The sequence below is a fragment of the Octopus bimaculoides genome, chromosome 27 (assembly GCF_046866305.1).
Source record: "Octopus bimaculoides isolate indiv1 chromosome 27, ASM4686630v1, whole genome shotgun sequence".
Classification (NCBI taxonomy): domain Eukaryota; kingdom Metazoa; phylum Mollusca; class Cephalopoda; order Octopoda; family Octopodidae; genus Octopus; species Octopus bimaculoides.
In genome coordinates, this window is record NC_142954.1 from 12398797 (window position 1) to 12418821 (window position 20025).

The window sequence follows — 20025 nt, forward strand, 5'->3', positions numbered from 1 at the left end:
GATGGTCTGAAAGACCAATTCTATGACACCCTCTTGCAAACTACCTCGTCGACGAGTGACAGGGACCTTCTCTTTGTGGCTGGAGACTTCAACGGTCATGTCGGACGTCGTGCTGGGGGCTTCCATGGCATACATGGAGGCTATGGCTTCGGTTCCCGCAACGAGGAGGGAACCAGACTGCTGGAGTTCTGTGATGCAACCAATCTTATGGTCTGCAATACCAACTTCAGGAAACCTACCAGTCACCTAGTCACCTACCGCTCCGGCAGACACTCTAGCCAAATCGACTACATCCTCGCCAGAAATAGGGAAAGAGGGCGGCTTATAAATGCCAAAACCTACCCTGGCGAAGAATGTACCCCACAACATAGATTAGTAGTTAGCGACTTTGGGATCAAGGCAAAATGGGTGCCCAGAATTAGACAGGCTTGGAGAAGAAGGGTGTGGAAGCTTAAAGACCCTGCAAACGGACAGAGACTTAGAGACAAGTTACTTGAAGCATTTAACGAAATAGAAGGGGATATAGCATCATACAACGTGGAAGACAATTGGAGATTTCTGCGGGACAACCTGTTGAAAGCCACCGACCAGATTTGTGGGTGGTGTAAGGTCCCCTCCCAACCCAGAGTAACGTGGTGGTGGAACAAGGAGGTAGACAGGGCTATTAGACAAAAGAAACAGGCTTGGAAGGACTGGAAGAACGGTGGTAGCAGGGAATTGTACCAATGTGCCAGAAGGGAGGCTAGGCGACAGATTTATTTAGCCAGAGGGGAAGCAGATAAGGAAAGATTTGCCAATGTTCTGCGCCGTGAGGACCAAAGACTCGAGGTATTTCGTGTTGCAAGACAGTGTAGGAGAGAGAATAGTGATGTTGTAGGAGAGAAATGTGTTCGCATGGATGATGGTACGCTTGCATTAAATGAGGATGCAAAGAAAGAGGTCTGGAGATGCCACTACGATAGATTGCTTAATAAAGAGAATGAATGGGAGAAAGAGAGCCTGCCTTATGTCGACCCAATAGAGGGACCAGCTATCCGAGTTGATAGTACCAGGGTAGATAAAGCAATTAAGAGTATGAAGACCGGGAAAGCCCCCGGCCCATCAGGAATCACTGCAGAGATGCTCAAAATATCTGGCAGTGTTGGCTATAGCCTAGTCACCCGTATTACGAACCAGGTGATACACGAAGGAGTCATACCCTATGACTGGTGTAGCAGCATCATAGTCAACTGCTACAAAGGTAAAGGGGACGCTTTAGATACAAATAATTACAGAGGCATCAAGCTGTTAGATCAGGTTATGAAAGTTACAGAGAGGGTCATAGCCCAACTAATTAGGGAGCGAATCAATTTAGATGAGATGCAGTTTGGGTTCGTGCCAGGTAAAAGCACTACTGATGCCTTATTTCTAGTGAGACAGTTGCAGGAGAAATACCTAGCTAAGGATAAACCTCTGTACCTGGCTTTCGTTGACATGGAGAAAGCCTTTGACAGGGTCCCCCGATCCCTTATCTGGTGGTCAATGAGGAAACTTGGGATAGAAGAATGGTTAGTGAGAGCTGTGCGAGCCATGTACAGAGATGCTGCCAGTAAGGTGAGGGTTGGAAATGAGTACAGCAATGAATTCCGGGTAGAGGTAGGGGTCCACCAAGGTTCCGTCCTCAGCCCCCTATTATTTACCATAGTCCTCCAGGCAATCACAGAGGAGTTCAAGACAGGTTGCCCCTGGGAGCTCCTCTATGCTGATGACCTTGCCCTAATTGCGGAGTCACTATCAGAACTAGAGGAGAAGTTTCAGGTGTGGAAGCAAGGTCTAGAATTGAAGGGCCTTAGAGTCAACCTAGCTAAAACCAAAATCCTAATAAGTAGGAAGGTAGATAAAACACAAACCCCTTCAGGTAGATGGCCCTGCTCAGTATGTAGAAAAGGAGTAGGTAGTAACTCTATAAGATGTACCCGGTGCAAGCTATGGACACATAAGAGGTGCAGCAACATCAAAGGCAGGTTAACTAGCAAGTTAGTTTTTGTTTGTGGCAGATGTTCAGGTGCAATAAAGACTGCAAACAAACAGGAAACAACTTCTATCTCATTCCAGGGTGAAAAACTAGAGGTAGTCGATAGCTTCCGCTATCTGGGCGACCAAGTTAGTAGTGGGGGTGGGTGCGCTGAAAGTGTAGCTGCTAGAATAAGAATAGCCTGGGCAAAGTTTAGAGAGCTCTTACCCCTGCTGGCGACAAAGGGACTCTCACTCAGAGTAAAAGGCAGACTGTATGACGCATGCGTACGAACAACCATGCTACATGGCAGTGAAACATGGGCTGTAACTGCTGAGGACATACGTAAGCTCGCAAGGAATGAAGCCAGTATGCTCCGTTGGATGTGTAATGTCAATGTGAATACCCGTCAGAGTGTAAGTATCTTGAGAGAAAAGCTGAACATTAGAAGCATCAGTTGTGGCGTGCAAGAGAGACGATTGCGCTGGTATGGACATGTGGTGAGAATGGAGGAGGATAGCTGCGTGAAAAAGTGCCACACCCTAACAGTTGAGGGAACCCGTGGAAGAGGTAGGCCCAGGAAGACCTGGGCTGAGGTGGTGAGGCAAGACCTTCGTACATTGGGCCTCACCGAGGCGATGACTACGGACCGAGACCTTTGGAAATGGGCTGTGCGTGAGAAGACCCGGCAAGCCAAGTAAGATCGTTGCCAGTGCCCCTGGACTGGTTCTTGTGCGGGTGGCACATGAGATGCACCATTTTGAGCGTGGCCGTTGCCAGTACCGCCTGACTGGCTCCTGTAGGATTTTCGAGCGAGATCGTTGCCAGTGCCCCTGGACTGGCTTGTGCGGGTGGCACATAAAAGACACCATTTCGAGCGTGGCCGTTTTCGTGCGGGTGACACGTAAAAGCACCCACTACACTCTCTGAGTGGTTGGCGTTAGGAAGGGCATCCAGCTGTAGAAACTCTGCCAAATCAGACTGGAGCCTGGTGTTGCCATCCGGTTTCACCAGTCCTCAGTCAAATCGTCCAACCCATGCTAGCATGGAAAGCGGACGTTAAACGATGATGATGATGATGATATATATATATATATATATATATATATATATATATATATATATATATATATATAAATTCAATAATAGAATGAATTCTTTTACAAGAATTTATCAAGTAGCTAGCGTGAAAAAAAACCTCATAAGGAAAAAAAACCCCATCATTTATTCCCAAAATATATATTTTTATTTATATAAGGGCATTACTATAGAATAATGCCTCACGCTATGAGGGACTCTAAGGTCAGACTACCAGAAGTGTTTTTTATGGTAGTCTGACCTTAGAGTCCCTGATAGCGTGAGGCATTATTGTATAGTAATGCCCTTATATATATATATATATATATATATACACACACACACACACACACACACACACACACACACACACACACACACACACACACACACACACACACACACACACACACGTAAATGTCAAATGATGAAAATGAGTGCTCAACAGTGCTCTGTGTGTTCAGACTTCACATACAGGTAAAGGGGCTATCCTGGTGGGATTACCATCACAGATAGTGGCTCTTCTTCTCTGTGAACTAAAGGGAGCTGTGTTTTCCAAAATGGAGGCAAACGTCCTTTTCCACGTGATCAGCTTGAAAAATTGTTAAGACACTAGGATATTTTCCTACTTTTTTAACATGAAACCAATGGTAGCCTTCATTCAGAAATGAAGAAATTATATATATATAATTTCTTCATATATATATATATATATATATTCCAGGGTGAAAAACTAGAGGTAGTCGATAGCTTCCGCTATCTGGGCGACCAAGTTAGTAGTGGGGGTGGGTGCGCTGAAAGTGTAGCTGCTAGAATAAGAATAGCCTGGGCAAAGTTTAGAGAGCTCTTACCCCTGCTGGCGACAAAGGGACTCTCACTCAGAGTAAAAGGCAGACTGTATGACGCATGCGTACGAACAACCATGCTACATGGCAGTGAAACATGGGCTGTAACTGCTGAGGACATACGTAAGCTCGCAAGGAATGAAGCCAGTATGCTCCGTTGGATGTGTAATGTCAATGTGAATACCCGTCAGAGTGTAAGTATCTTGAGAGAAAAGCTGAACATTAGAAGCATCAGTTGTGGCGTGCAAGAGAGACGATTGCGCTGGTATGGACATGTGGTGAGAATGGAGGAGGATAGCTGCGTGAAAAAGTGCCACACCCTAACAGTTGAGGGAACCCGTGGAAGAGGTAGGCCCAGGAAGACCTGGGCTGAGGTGGTGAGGCAAGACCTTCGTACATTGGGCCTCACCGAGGCGATGACTACGGACCGAGACCTTTGGAAATGGGCTGTGCGTGAGAAGACCCGGCAAGCCAAGTAAGATCGTTGCCAGTGCCCCTGGACTGGTTCTTGTGCGGGTGGCACATGAGATGCACCATTTTGAGCGTGGCCGTTGCCAGTACCGCCTGACTGGCTCCTGTAGGATTTTCGAGCGAGATCGTTGCCAGTGCCCCTGGACTGGCTTGTGCGGGTGGCACATAAAAGACACCATTTCGAGCGTGGCCGTTTTCGTGCGGGTGACACGTAAAAGCACCCACTACACTCTCTGAGTGGTTGGCGTTAGGAAGGGCATCCAGCTGTAGAAACTCTGCCAAATCAGACTGGAGCCTGGTGTTGCCATCCGGTTTCACCAGTCCTCAGTCAAATCGTCCAACCCATGCTAGCATGGAAAGCGGACGTTAAACGATGATGATGATGATGATGATATGCATTCAAAGCAATGATTAGTAATATTACGAAACCGGTGTGCTTTTGAATCTCTTTAACAACTCACAATAATGACTTTTATTACTTTTATTTCTACCTCAGTTCATCTAATTGTATATATCTATCGTTACTTTTCCTAAAAAGCCTTTACTTTTTTGATTACCTATGTGCATTTTCGCTTATTTTTCTTCTTATTTTCCCTTTACATTTCCACGTGTAGTTTCTATTTTGTTTTAGTAACATATTTCTATTATACATATATATATATATATATATATATATATATATATATATATATATATACAAACACACATACATACATACATACATGCACACATATACACGTTTATACATATCATCATCATCGTTTAACGTCCGCTTTCCATGCTAGCATGGGTTGGACAATTTGACTGAGGACTGGTGAACCAGATGGCTTCACCAGGCTCCAATATGATCTGGCAGAGTTTCTACAGCTGGATGCCCTTCCTAACACCAAACACTCCGTGATATAGTCACTGGTAAGCATCTAGAGTGAATAAAAATCCGAACTGAGGGAATGGAGCAGGTATGTAAATAAAAGGATTTTTATTTGCATACATAGCAACCCATAGATGCTAATTGCAAACCATAAAATAACTTTCTTAGCTTACCAAATTTCTATATGGGAAAAAGCTACATCCTTCTGTGCCAATAGATTATTATTGTTCCTGGTAGTTGCTTTTTATATCTTCTATGGATCATTCGAAGCTTACTAACTTATTATATCTAGATCTTTGGATCTTACAATTACACATTATATATATCATCATCATCATCATTTTCATCATTTAACGTCCGCTTTCCATGCTAGCATGGGTTGGACGATTTGACTGAGGACTGGTGATCCAAATGTCTACACCAGGCTCCAATCTGATTTGGCAGAGTTTCTACAGCTGGATGCCCTTCAAATCTTTATAGTTATGTTATTCAAATCTTTATAGTTCCGACATATGTTTCGAAGAAAACATTGGTATTATTCCTGAGGGAATAAAATGATGTATAACAATGTAATCATCTTGTCAGGGGAAAAAAGAGAAATAAACACATCAATAAGTGTTTAACTGCATTTAACCCCATTTCTTAAATTAGCTATGATAGACTGAAACATTTCACTAAACCCTACATTTATAAGTAGGCTGTAATCTGCTTGGCACCTATGTGAATTTTTGCTACCCTGTTAACTATTTATTTTTTCTGTGTTAGTTGTGCACATTGAAAAAATACACATACATTTATATATATATATATATATATATATATATATATGTATGTCAATTCAAGGAAGTTATATCCTCATTAGGGATTGTATAATCCAAGATATTCCAATGGTTAATCTCCAGCATCAGCCACGACTACAATTTCGCTTGGCTTGACAGGACTTCTCAAGCTCAACATATTGCCAATGGTCTTGGTCAGTAGTCATTGCTATGTGACTTCAGAGATCATGTCTTCCTGGGTCTACTTCTATCACAGGTTTCCTCCACAGTTCGGGATCGGCATTTCTTTACACAGCTGTCCTTATCCATATGCATCACCATACCAGGATAGGCATCTCTCTTGCATGCCACATCTGATGGCTCTTATGCCCAACTTTTCTCTCAAGATGCTTACACTCTGTCAAACATGCACACTGACATTGCACATCCAGTGAAGCCTACTGATTTCATTTCTTTCATGGCTATGCATGTCCGCAGCTACCACAGTCCCTGTTTCACTGCCATGTAGCATAGCTGTTCGCACACAGGCATCATACAAGCTGTCTTTCATTCTGAGAGATATATACAGCAAATACAAGGAGTTTTTGTCAACTGACATAATATCACAGGCATGTACTATGAGTGTTCAGTTTGGTTTACCACCAAAATTCTGGCTTGAATTGCAACTAAAGAATGTCGTGTTGACACTGCCTAATGAAGGCAGCTAGAAGTGGTTTCTCTTTGAGTGGGTAGATATAGATTAAAATGAAAAATGAAAATGCAAAGCATGCTGGCTCCCTCAAAAAATATTAAAAAAAACCTTTTAATTTAGATGGAAAGTATAAACAGATAGAGTTTCTTACGGCTGTTTCTAGAATAGCCAAGCATGTGGGTCATGATATTGAGTATGGATTCCATAAGCTGAGTATTTTGTCAACAGAGAGGCGGAAGTCAGAGAGATATAAAAATAAAGAAATATCCCCATTTGAGGATATTAGTGTATTCCACTTTGTCGAAAATGAAGGAAGGATCAGAGTAAAATAGGTAACATAATGCAGTTCCAAAATTAATAAATAATAATGTTACAGGTAAGATCCTTTAGCAGTTTCAAGTGAGAATGTTGGATGGTACTCCATGGTAAGGATTTTTTCTGTACAATGTATTTCTTTTTGGTCTTAGCAGTCTCTTGCTACTCTGAGCTTCATCTGTTGGAGCAGAGTATTATGAGGCAAATTGGGACTGAAAATTGATGGGATTTCCAGATCTATATGTAGTTTGCTATTTATTGGGTGAGCTGGTGGAGGAAAATGTTATGATAAAACAGCAAAAAAGAAGAAAAAAACAACAAAGAAGAAATTGAATAAAGAAAAAGAAAGAAATTTAAAAAAAGGGAAGAAAGGAAGAAAACAGAAAAGAAAATAAAAATGAGAAAAGGAATAAATCAGGAGAAAGAAGAGAGTGAGAAGAAGAGAAAATAAAGGGAATATATTAAGAGGAGAGAATGAAGTAGGATGGACAGAATGATCAAAGAATGCAAAGGGAAACTTGCAATTGACTAACTAATTTAGTAATTTACAAATGAATAGTAGAACAAGAAAGATGAATGAACTTTGGAACCAATGGAATTTAAATGTAGAAATAGATGAATGATGGAGTAAATAAATGCATAAAAATATAAAATGAACAACAGCAAAAAACTTTGTGAAGTTCTACTTTTTTGTAGTTAAAAAGTACATCTTTGGTTATGGCATATTAATGGTCAGAAAGCTACCATTGGTTCCATGTCTACTATTACATCTGATAACATACACAATTCTCAGACCTTCTGGCCAGAAACACAGAGCCTCTTTAATGGAGGAGGTAAATATGCTGTGTTGTTCTGTTTGGTGGTGAAAAAAGAACTAAAACGAGAAGGAAAGGCAGGGCACAGTTCCCCCAATTTGATATAATGGACTTTTACCCATCTGTATCAAAGGGGCACTTAATTTCATGAAGGAGATCATTGATGTTAGTGATAGGAACATAGAGATAATAAAAGACAGCAGAAAATGCCTGCTGTGTGATTAAAGTTCAACCTGGGCTGAACAACTTGACCCAGAAGGTTCCTTTGGCAGGATGATGGGAGCATTCAACGACATACATATTTGTTACCTCATAAGGTTATATATACTTGACACCTTAACTGAGCAGTTCCCATCAACCCACTTTGGTCTATGTATGGAAGATGCATTAGCCATCTCTAGAGGTGTGGACAAGCACACCCTGGACTGACCTAGGGAGACATTTCTTCACTCACTTGACTCCTTCGGTCTGAGGGTTACCATTGAGACCAATCTTACCATAAATGTTATGCTCACTCCTTGGATAAAGAAATTCTTGATGCAGCAGCTTTCTGCCTCTTACATCAAAGCTCAAGTAGCCAGCAGTTTCAAGGGCTGCATCACCTGTATACCAGGACATACAGGTGTGTACACAGCACAAACACACATACACCCCACCCTGACTCACTTTCACACACACAAGTGCAGATATTCTTGCTCGCTCACACCAACATACATACTTACACTCACACTCACCCACTCACTCACTCACTTATAAGACATTACAGTTTGGCTGTAGTCAATAACGTTCTTAAAAGTTCATCAAAAACAACAGACCAGTATTTTTTTTTTAAAGTTCTTTATTAAATTTCAGATCTCACAAAAAGCAATTTTTAGTAAAATTTTATGATTACATGGCAGTTTAGGACAACATTATGTTACCGTTAATAACAAACTTATAATAGTGAAAATAGGTTCTAGATTGGAATATTGTAGACAGAATATGCGAATACTAACTTAAAACATTTATTAACATATTTCTTTTAGAATATGAAAATAATGAAGAATTTAGTAAAATTACCATGGCATTATTAACCCTTTCGTTACCATATTTCTATTGTAATACCTTAACTCTGTTTCAGTTAATTTTGAAAATAAGGAAGAATTTCGTAAAATAATTCGTTATTTTTATTATCACTTTTGTTGCCATATTTCTGATAAAACGAAATGGTTTTCTTGAAATTAATTTTCAAAATAAGAATTTGTCGCTATGATGCTGGTGTTTTGAACATAAATTAACATGGAAGTTTTGAATGGAACTCACTTTATCATAGAAGCAGGGGCTTGTCTCAGGCAGATTGATATTGAAAGGGTTAGTAGGTGTTCCTTAATATCCCCTGGTGATTGTCACTGAGGATCTGAAAGTTTAGTAGTAAACAACTAACACTGGCCTTGACACTTGCCATATATATATACATATTATATATATATATAATCAGACTGGAGCCTGGTGTTGCCATCCGGTTTCACCAGTCCTCAGTCAAATCGTCCAACCCATGCTAGCATGGAAAGCGGACGTTAAACGATGATGATGATGATGATGATGATATATATATATATATATATATATATATATATATATATATATATACTCTTTTACTTGTTTCAGCCATTTGACTGTGGCCATGCTGAAGCACTGCCTTTAGTCGAGCAAATCAACCCCAGGACTTATTCTTTGTAAGCCTAGTACTTATTCTATCGGTCTCTTTTGCTGAACCGCTAAGTTACGGGGACGTAAACACACCAGCATCAGTTTTATATATATATATATATATATATATATATATATATATATATATATATATGACGGGCTTCTTTCAGTTTCCGTCTACCAAACCCACTCACAAGGGTTTGGTCGGCCTGAGGCTATAGTAGAAGACACTAGCCGAAGGTGCCACGCAGTGGGACTGAACCCAGAACCATGTGGTTTGTAAGCAAGCTACTTACCACACAGCCACTCCTACGCCTATATATATATATATATATATATATATATATATATGCATGTGCGTGTGTGTATATATATATATATATATATACTAGCATAAATACCCAGCTTTGCCTGGGTTAAAGAGAATAATGAAATTTAGAAATGCCGGTTAGTTCACGTCGGTCTTAACTGCTGGCAGCTGCAATTCTAACTTTCTATATTAATAACTCTCCAATCCATGCCAGCATGGAACATAGACGTTAAATGAAATGTTAAAAGAAAGTTTTTAACTCATATATGTATCTAAAGTAAATACACATAATTCAAAAACACGTTTTGTGTAGCTTATTTCGTAACCAAAAAACAGGTACAGATTATAATCAATGAAAAGCTGATTTTAGTGATTCAATAAACAGAGGTAGTAGAGAGCCAATCTGTTGATAAATCTGACTTCGGATCTTGAAAGTTTGCATGAATCCTGACTCAGTTAAATCTCTTATGGTTCCAAATGATATTATCTGTAGTGCAGCGTTGTATTGTCTAATTTTGTTTTTGGAAGTGCTTGGAATCTCGGTTAGTTGATGACAACAGTTTCTTCAGTGGCTCTGGAGGTTGGGGGTGTTGCAGGGAGTTTAACCTTTGCACCACTGCAGTATAGTGCAAGTGTCTCTCCAGGCCACTTCCTTGCTTTACAATGTATGCACTCAGTTGTCATTGCACCAATAGAAACGCTAGTGTCATCTGCATAATGAACTGCTGGAACATAATTGAAAGCTGCTTCATAGAAGTTACTTCACTGAGCTGTTGCAACTGCTCTTTGTTATGCAGTGGGTATCCTATTCTCTGTCATCCATTCATACACCTGTTCATCACTTTGAGATGCTCTGGCTTTTGTAGTGCACAGTCTGTTAGTTTCTTGGTATGCTTCCCTTTCTGCAGCTGTCTCTCTCTCCCTGGAGAGAAACATTCTTTTGGCTAACCTTGACATTGTAAATAAATTTGACACTTTCCTTCTAGGCATGGTTTGATACAGATACCGAAATACACAGGTGTAGAAGATAGTAAACAATGAAAATGAATGGGTAACGGAAATTATATTTCTTAATATGACAGGCAGAAAGTAAATAAGAAATTTTTACTGAAAATAAAGTATTGTACAGGTTGAAGTGAAATTTCTCAGTGAACCAAAGTCCCAGTATCGAAGGAACTAGGAAAAAGCTGTTGCAAAAGTAAATAAGACATTTTTTAGGGAAATTAACTAAGTGTGCGGATTTAAGTAAAATTTTTGAAGTTACTTCTGTCAGCAAATTATGAACTTACTTTTATCAGTAATTCAATCAACAACAAAAAAACACAAAACATTGAAAAAGTAAATTTAGGCAAATTTAACGAAGTGTATGGATAGAAGTGAAATATATGAAGTTACTTCTGTCAGTTAATTATGCATGAAATTGCTTTCATCAGTAATTGTGAACCTCTTTCTGTCAGTAATTTGTCATTGTTGTTTGTAAATAGCGATTGAAAACATACGGTAAAAACAATAGCAATTGGACTTGAAGTGAAAACAATAGGGTCTGAAAAATGAAAATGAAAACAATAGAGAATGAGTAAGATATATAGAGAGAGCTAGCTAGTTAGACAAATAAGATAGATATAGATAGATAGATAGATAGATAGATAGATAAGATATAGACAGATAGATAGATAGATAAGATATAGACAGATAGATAGATAGAGAGAAAGATAGAGATGGATAGAAAGATATAGACAGATAGATAGATAGAGAGAAAGATAGAGATGGATAGAAAGATATAGATAGAGAGATATAGAAACATAGAGATAGATGGATAGAGAGACATAGATAGAGAGATATAGATGTCACTGACGCTAGAAAACCGGAAGTAAATATTTAAAAAAAACTTTCAAAGACGTGAATCTAATATAAAAAGCAATTTTTTTAAAATAAAAAATCAAATGAAGATCCTAATATGTATCCAAGGTCAAATTATTCATACATCACAAGTATGGAAGCAATTGGTGAAGCTGTTTTCGTGTGAAAAGCGAATACACACACACATCTCTATTTTATATATTAGATGAGGTTGTGGTAATTTTTTGATCAATGGATGTAAAGGACCCAATCAGTTTCTAAAAGTTACTTCGCAAAGGGTTACCTCCCTTCTCCATGTAACTCAAGAAAGGATGTTTGCTGCTCTCAGGGGTCCCATTACTCATTATGTGAAAAATTTTAAGAGTCTAAAACCATCCCTGGAACATAAGTAATGTATGTTCCCAGTTTGGAGAAAATCAGTTGAACAATACAGCCGTGATAATCTTTTACACACATCCACACACACACAGAATGGGATTTATATTCATTATATATATATATATATATATATATATATATATATATATATATATATATATATATATATATATATATATATCAATGACACATACATATTACATATATTTTTTATCGAGAATATTTGAGCCATGTTCATCATATTCTTCTCTGCTAATCCACTGATCTTTAAAGGTAGACAGAGAAGCCAATGCGGCACCACCAAGCCATGTACCATATTTACGTTCTTCATAATCAATAATCTGAAATATTGTGGTAGGTGCCAGAATGGAACTCATTTCCTTTTTTAGGCGCTGGGAAAAGCCTCTGAATATTGTAGAGCCACCGGACAATACAATGTTCTTAAATAGGGACCGTTTAACCCACCAATTACATTTGATGATTGATTTACGAATTCTTTCATGAATACTCTGAGACTCTTCACCAGTTAAACTTGGCTGGAACATAAGTTCTGGGGTTCGGAATCGTTCATTGCCAATGCTAATGACTTGTTTGTCAGGTAATTTATATTTCTCAGAGGCTGTAGTCTGCAATTTCTGTTCAAAGTCTGGAGCAACATAACAGCACTTCTCTTTGATGTTACAGACAGTTTCCGTTTGAGAATGACTGTCAAAGGAATAGCCACATTGAATCAACATCCTCGTAAGGTAATCTGTCATGTCCTGACCACCAAACTCCCACTGGACAGCAGCGTCTCGTATAATTGACCCTCTAGAGACAGGAACAATTTGGGTGATGCCATGACCGACATTCACAGACATACCTGTGATACGACCAGAAGCAAAGAGGGACAGTAAAGCCTGGTCAGCAATGCATAATGCGTGAGTGTTAAACTTTTCAAACACAATTTCGGCCATCTTTTCTCTGTTGTCCTTGGAGTTAAAAACAGCCTCAGTCAACAAGACAGAACTTTCCGCAGGTGCAACTTTCAACTCTTTGAATGCATGCAGCCAAATCTTCTCCATCTCATCCGAGTTGGTAATAATACCACGTTCAATAGGATGCTTGAAATTAAGAACACTTGTACTGTATCCAGATTTAATTTTAACATTATAGTCTTTGAGTTCATTTCCAATAATTTCACTCTGAAATACAAAAATACAGGAATTATAGAAAAAATTACATAAGTTATGGAATTCTGAAAACTAATCCTACTATATCCCATGTTAAATACTATAATATTCCATGATTAATCCTTTAATATCTTTCTGTTAAAGTTTGAAATAAGGATGAAATGTGTTTTCCTTATTTCTTGAGTAATTGAAACTCTATCCAGAATATTCCATCACACAATAGTTATTGTGAGTATATAACAGCAATAAAAGGACTCTTCACTCAGAGTGAAAAGTAGACTGTATGATGCTTGTGTGTGAATGGCCTATACTCCTTGGAAGTGAGACATGAGCTCTCAATGCAGAAGACATGCGTAGACTGGAGAGAAATGAAGGTAGTATGTTCTGTTGGATGTGCAACATCAGTGCACATGTACGACAAAGTGCAAATGTATTGAGAGAAAAGTTGGGCGTATGAGGAATCAAATGTAGCATTCTAGAGAGAAGACTACATTGGTTTGGACATGTGATGCATATGAATGAGGACAGCTGCATAAAGAATTGGGGATCACTGAAAGTGGATGGTATCTGCAGAAGAGGGTGACCCAGAAAGACGTGGGATGAAGTGGTAAGGACTGATCACAGGATGTTGGACCTCACAGAGGAAATGACAATGGACCAAAATGTCTGATGATATGAGGTTCTTGAGAAGACCCACCCATGTCAGCAAACTGAGTTCTAGAAGCACTGTGTGTCCCACCTGCACTTAACAAGAAAAAATCTCACTCACCCTACCACAACAAACTAAACTACATCTCTACATTTCTTCTCTTGCCCATATTTCCACTTCATGCATTATGTTTACCTCCCATTCCCCAATCCTGTCCTCCTGTCCCTGTCCCACTGTATCACTGCTCTCCCCAAGCTCCCAACCTTTGTGTTCCATCCCTTGTGAGTATACCTGACACTTTGCCACCATTTCTATCCAGCTGTTTTCCTCTTTCTCTCTCCTTCTCCTGCACTTCCCTCAGATAGGGTAACCATGTACTGCCTTTGCAGTAGCACACCTTTTTCTATCTTCATTCCTGATCTCTCCCCTAACCTCTCTAACCCTAACCTCTCTCTCTCTTTCTCTCCCTCCGGCCAGGTAACCTTGTACCTCCTCTACAGCAAGACACCTGTTTCTATCTCTCTGTCTCACTATAACCTTTCATCATCTGGCACAAGATCTCCTCCTCCAATGGCCCCTCCTCTCTCAAAAGATTTTTATTTTGTCTTGCAAGTTACTTGGTGACCCTATCAGTGCAAGTGCCACTTGAAAAGCATCGAGTCCATACTATAAAGTGGTTGGTGCTTCAAAGGGCATCCAGCTGTAAAAACCTTCCCAAAACTGATCTCACCTGTGCTTGTGCCATGTAAAAAGCACTAAGTCCACTCTGCAAGGTGGTTGGTGTTAGGAAGGACATCCAGCTGTAAAAACCCTGCCAAAACAGTTACAGAAGTCTGGTACAGGCTTTTGCATGGCTGGCTCCTGTCAAACTGTCCCACCCATACCAACATGGGAAGTGGACATTAAATATGGTGATGATGATGATGATGATGATGATGACAACGATGATGATGATGACAACGATAATGATGACGATGGTGATGAACAGATTCAGTCAAAATAGTATTTAGTTGCAAATGTATATGTTCTGAGTTCAAATTCTACCAGAGTCAAGAGCACATTTCATATTTCTGGGCTCAATAAAAGTAAACACCAACCAAGTATGTATTGTTTTAATCTAGTTCATTCTCTTTAAAAGCTGAGTCTTGGGTCAATGTTAGAAATCAATATTGTCTTAATTAGAGACATGAAATATACAAATTATGCCAGATCTGAGCTGAAGAATATGACATGACACCCAAATATTGGAAGGGTCTTTTGTTATTGGTCCAGAAGAAGGGGGCTTGTGTTTATGAATATTACTTGCCACCCTAAGAATCAGTGAGATTAACAGGGTTAATGTTTCTCTTGAGCATTTGAAAGTCGATAGATGGAGGGAAAACATGTGAAGAGCGAAAATTCCAGAGGTCCAAGGTTCAAATGTTGGTTGGGTAGGAGAGGATGGAACATAGGGATCAGAAAGGTGCTAGGTGGACACGGAATATATCTGTGGGCTAGAGACTGGCAGGAGGGGTGTTGATGAGTAACTTCATGCTAATTAGTCAGGTTGTTTTTCTGATGGAGTGGTCTGTGATGTGTGTGTGTGTGTGTGTGTGTGTGTGTGTGCATGTGTGTGTGTGTGTGTGTGTGTAGCATCTTAGGCATGGAAGTTGTACTCCAACAAGAGTCTCAGAGTTTTGTAGAGAATTTGTAGCTATTAGGGGCTGAATTGGGTGGCCAGTCTTAAGGATGAAGAAGTGAGCCAGTCTTAGAAAGGCAGAGTTGGAGCAATATTAGATATGAAAGGGTTGGTCAGTACTGGAAATGAAGTGGAGTGGCAATCGTAAGGATAATGGGGAGGGGGGGTCTCTTGAGGATGAAGACAGGGGTCAGACGTAAGAATGAAGTGGAGAGGCAGCAGTAAAAATGTTGAGGTGGGTCAGACTTAGAAATGAAGGAGGTGAATCAGTTCTGAGGATGACGAGATGGGGAAAGATTATAAATGAAAGGGAGTGCCAGTCTTAGGGATGAAGAGATGAGCACGTCTTAGAAATGCATAGCTTTATGCTTAAGACTGGCCCATTTCTTCTTTACAAATACTGGCCCTCCTCTTCATTCCTCAAGCTGGCCCTTCTCTTTATCCGAATAATGGCCCACCTCTTGCAGGTCTGTATACACTGATATCCAAGTTCTCCCACTTTCACCCTAAATGTTAAAACAAACGTAGGCAAGAACTTCCTAGCATTTCCCAGTGAACCATAAATAAAGGAAAATTTTTGGATCTTTTTTAAAACGGGGGACACATTTTTCATTAACGAAACACTTTGAAACTTGGAACACTGGTAGAATGTGTCATATAAAACATCTTTTTCTCTTAGTCTTCTTAAAAAAAAAAGAAATCCCTAAGTTATTCCATGTTAAAGTTGTCGTATTTCTGTAATTTCAACCAATCACTGACGTCCATTCAGCCGATATACATTAAGTGCCGACTACATAAACAAACGATTCTGAAACAATTCTATCGGTGATAGGGTTAGGGTTAGGGTTAGGGTTAGGGTAAAACAGCAAATTTAAAATGAAAAAAGCAAATAAAACGAAGCTATGGCTTAATCAGCCAAAGGAGTAAATGTAAACAACTGAATACTTGTCAATGATTGGTTGAAATTATCGAAATAAGACAATTTTTTACATGAAATAAATTCGAATACAAAAATATTTTTCTGTTCTATAACACAAAATAGATAAGTATCCGAAGTTTGAAAGTCTTTCGGTACCAAAAACACTACGTAAAACATTAATGAAAAATGTGGCCCCCGTTTTAAAAAAGATCCAAATTTTTTAACAGAGGCTTAATTAAAACATCATAAAGCTGCAGCCCCAATATGAAGAACATTATTACACATACGCATCACCAAGAGCCCACTTTCAGTTGTAACTGTCAAGAACCTGAAGCTTGCCCACTTCACTAGGCATATATGATAAACACCGCTGACTTTTCCATCTTTCTGCATAACTTCACTTCGTATATGCTCCTACCAGTCCTCAGTTATTTCATATTGGTATTTACAGCAAAAGAGCCAATGAAGATGCACACACACTTTATCGTGGCGGTGCTTGTATTCTTTTTGTGCAAGGCTCTCACATCCACTTACCAAGTGGGTCACATTTTCCATACTTTTTCCAGAGTCTACATTTCTGGGTGTCAGAAATTTTATAGATGTTATACTTCACTGACTTATTATTATTGAGTGAGAGAGCAGTGCATGCCATCAAAGTGACACTGGGGTACAAATATATGAAGCCCAGTATAACCATCATGACTACTGCAACACTTCAAGATAACATAACTGGAAAGAACAATGACATTAGTTTCTGGGAAAACAATTTTAAAAGACGTTATGTAAACCATCTGTGTTCTTTCCAGCATATCAACAAAAGTAATGCCACTAACAGACATATTTAGCACGAAAAACCAGCAGGAATTGTGATCCTGTTCGTTATGGTACTCGATGAATTCTGTCGTAGATATTTTCACAGCTTTATACCCCTTTTAATGTGCTTATCTTTATATATATGGCAGTGAAACATGGGCTGTGAAACATGGGCAATGAAACATGGGCTGTGACTGCTGAGGACATGCGTAAGCTTGCAAGGAATGAAGCCAGTATGCTCCGCTGGGTGTGTAATGTAAATGTGCATACCCGTCAGAGTGTAAGTATCTTGAGAGAAAAGCTGAACATAAGAAGCGTCAGTAGTGGTGTGCAAGAGAGACGATTGCGCTGGTTTGGACATGTGGTGTGAATGAATGAGGATAGCTGCGTGAAAAAGTGCCACTCCCTGACAGTTGAGGGAACCCGTGGAAGAGGTGGGCCCAGGAAGACCTGGGCTGAGGTGGTGAAGCAAGACCATCAAACTTTGGACCTCACCGAGGCGATGACTACTGACCGAGACCTTTGGAAATGTGCTGTGCGTGAGAAGACCCGGCAAGCCAAGTGAGATCGTTGCCAGTGCCCCTGGACTGGCTCTTGTGCGGGTGGCACATAAGATGTACCATCCTGAGCGTGACCGTTGCCAGTACCGCCTGACTGGCCTTGTAGGGTTTTCGAGCGAGATCGTTGCCAGTGCCCCTGGACTGGCTCTTGTGCGGGTGGCACATAAAAGACACCATTTCGAGCGTGGCCGTTTTCGTGCGGGTGACACGTAAAAGCACCCACTACACTCTCTGAGTGGTTGGCGTTAGGAAGGGCATCCAGCTGTAGAAACTCTGCCAAATTAGATTGGAGCCTGGTGTAGCCATCCGGTTGCACCAGTCCTCAGTCAAATCATCCAACCCATGCTAGCATGGAAAGCGGACGTTAAACGATGATGATGATGATGATGATGATATATATATATATATAACATCGCAATGGAATTTGTCCTAAGCCATTTATGCCCAACAGCTTAAACCTATGGTCACTAAAATCATACTGCATTAAAACTGAGCGAAACAGGATATACTTAATGAGCTACTTCTTATAACATAACCTAAAAAGACGCTTCTATACTAGGAGATACACCACAACCTGTTGTACAGAGTATCCCACCTGCAACAGATCGATGTAGGATGGGTCAAAATGATCGCTGTGAGCAATAAATTTCTCGTATATTCCATTTTCCATCTCTATCTGTTGTTATATACTCAATGAACACTGGGGACTTTCTGAAGTAGATCCAGCGGCAATTGTGTAAATACTGTTGATGACATCAGGTAGCCATAAGCAGTGAATGTGTTTCCTCAGCTTACTACTAGGAACATATCCAGCAATATTCACTTATTTGTGTGTGTGTGTGTGTGTAAATTTAATACACAACAGAAAGAGCTACTAATACTTTAATGCTTTTATAATACTTGAACAGGCATGTTTATAAAATACACAACGTATCTTAAAGCAATCTTCCAGGTTCTGCTAATGCATTATATATGTGATAAAATAAAGGATGCTGGACAGTGAGAAAATGAGAAAAAAACGTGGAAAAAACACGAAAAAAGTGGTGCAAAAAGATGGAATAAGAAAAAAGAAACGAAATCAAGAAGCCTAAATCCGCATCTCCATCCTTCTAATTGCAGAAATCTCATTAATTACAACAGGTTTAGAACAAAATAACAGAAAATATGTCAAAGTCTGCGAGACAACAACTCAATCCAGAATGAATGGTACCCTCCAATTCAATAAAAGAAACCTGTCAATGTGTCTACACCTGCTCAAAATTTCAGGTCTGGAATTAAGCAGATCTGGATTTGAGAATATGAGACTTTTCTGCTATGCACAAGTTGCATTTCTTAGGTCCATTAACATCTGGCTTGGATTTCTCCACAATTCTCTACTTAATTGTATGTGGTGTGGAGCAGCTCCTCAAATTCTGTATATGGCTAGCCAACTCAGTTACATTGCTTTTATCGATGTGCCGGAAAGAAAATAGGTAGTTTGCATAACATCTCTTGAATTCACCTTCACATAAACCAATGTAAATTTTTTTCAATGGATTTGTCTTGGAGCAAATTTCTAACTTCTGCCATGTATATGACGGAGATTATCTTATATGCCTGGTCAAGTGGGCAGGCTTCATGGTCTTGGCAGTTACAACTGGGAGTGGTATCTTGGGTGAATTTTACAAGTTATAATGTTCTTCATATTGGGGCAGCAGATGTATGATATTTGGAAAAAAGTGAAGGATAGCCTGATATAAAAGGTATCAGCATAGAATATCCTTCATGAAGAATTCCACTTGGCCTAAGCAAACATGGAAAAGAAGACATTAAAACAAGGATCATTACGACCGTGGTGTGTGTGTGTGTGTGTGTGTGTGTGTGTGTGTGTGTGTGTGTGCATGTGTGTGTATTTAAAGTTATATAGCAATATAGTCAATATACCTGATCTCTGGGATCTGAAGAAATGGCAATTCTTGGTTCATCATCACATCCCAAACCAACTTTACATGTATACGATCCATTGTCAATGACAACAGAGGGAACTTTAACAGCCATGTTTATATTTCTGAGTCAGACGAAACGTCCCTGACTATAGTATGTGAATGTAAAAGTTGGTTTTGTAAATATTGTTGTTGATGGAATGTGAACTTTTGTTGGA

General features: G+C 39.6%; 1 protein-coding gene across 1 annotated transcript; it reads right to left on the reverse strand.

The window, feature by feature from the left end:
* Positions 1–12281: 12281 nt before the first annotated feature.
* On the reverse strand, positions 12282–20025 carry LOC106867591 (actin, cytoplasmic-like). The gene is made up of 2 exons (XM_014912510.2): positions 19809–20025; positions 12282–13278 (listed from the first exon to the last, which is right to left on the reverse strand). Exons 1-2 carry the CDS (start codon positions 19920–19922, stop codon positions 12292–12294), a joined length of 1101 nt encoding a protein of 366 aa, XP_014767996.2. The 5' UTR covers positions 19923–20025; the 3' UTR covers positions 12282–12291.

Coding starts and splice junctions, on each gene's coding strand:
- LOC106867591 (XM_014912510.2), bottom strand. CDS start 19,922: ATGGCTGTTAAAGTTCCCTCTGTTGTCATTGACAATGGATCGTATACA. Junction 13,279..19,808: donor CTTCAGATCCCAGAGATCAG/GTATATTGACTA, acceptor TTTGTATTTCAG/AGTGAAATTATTGGAAATGA.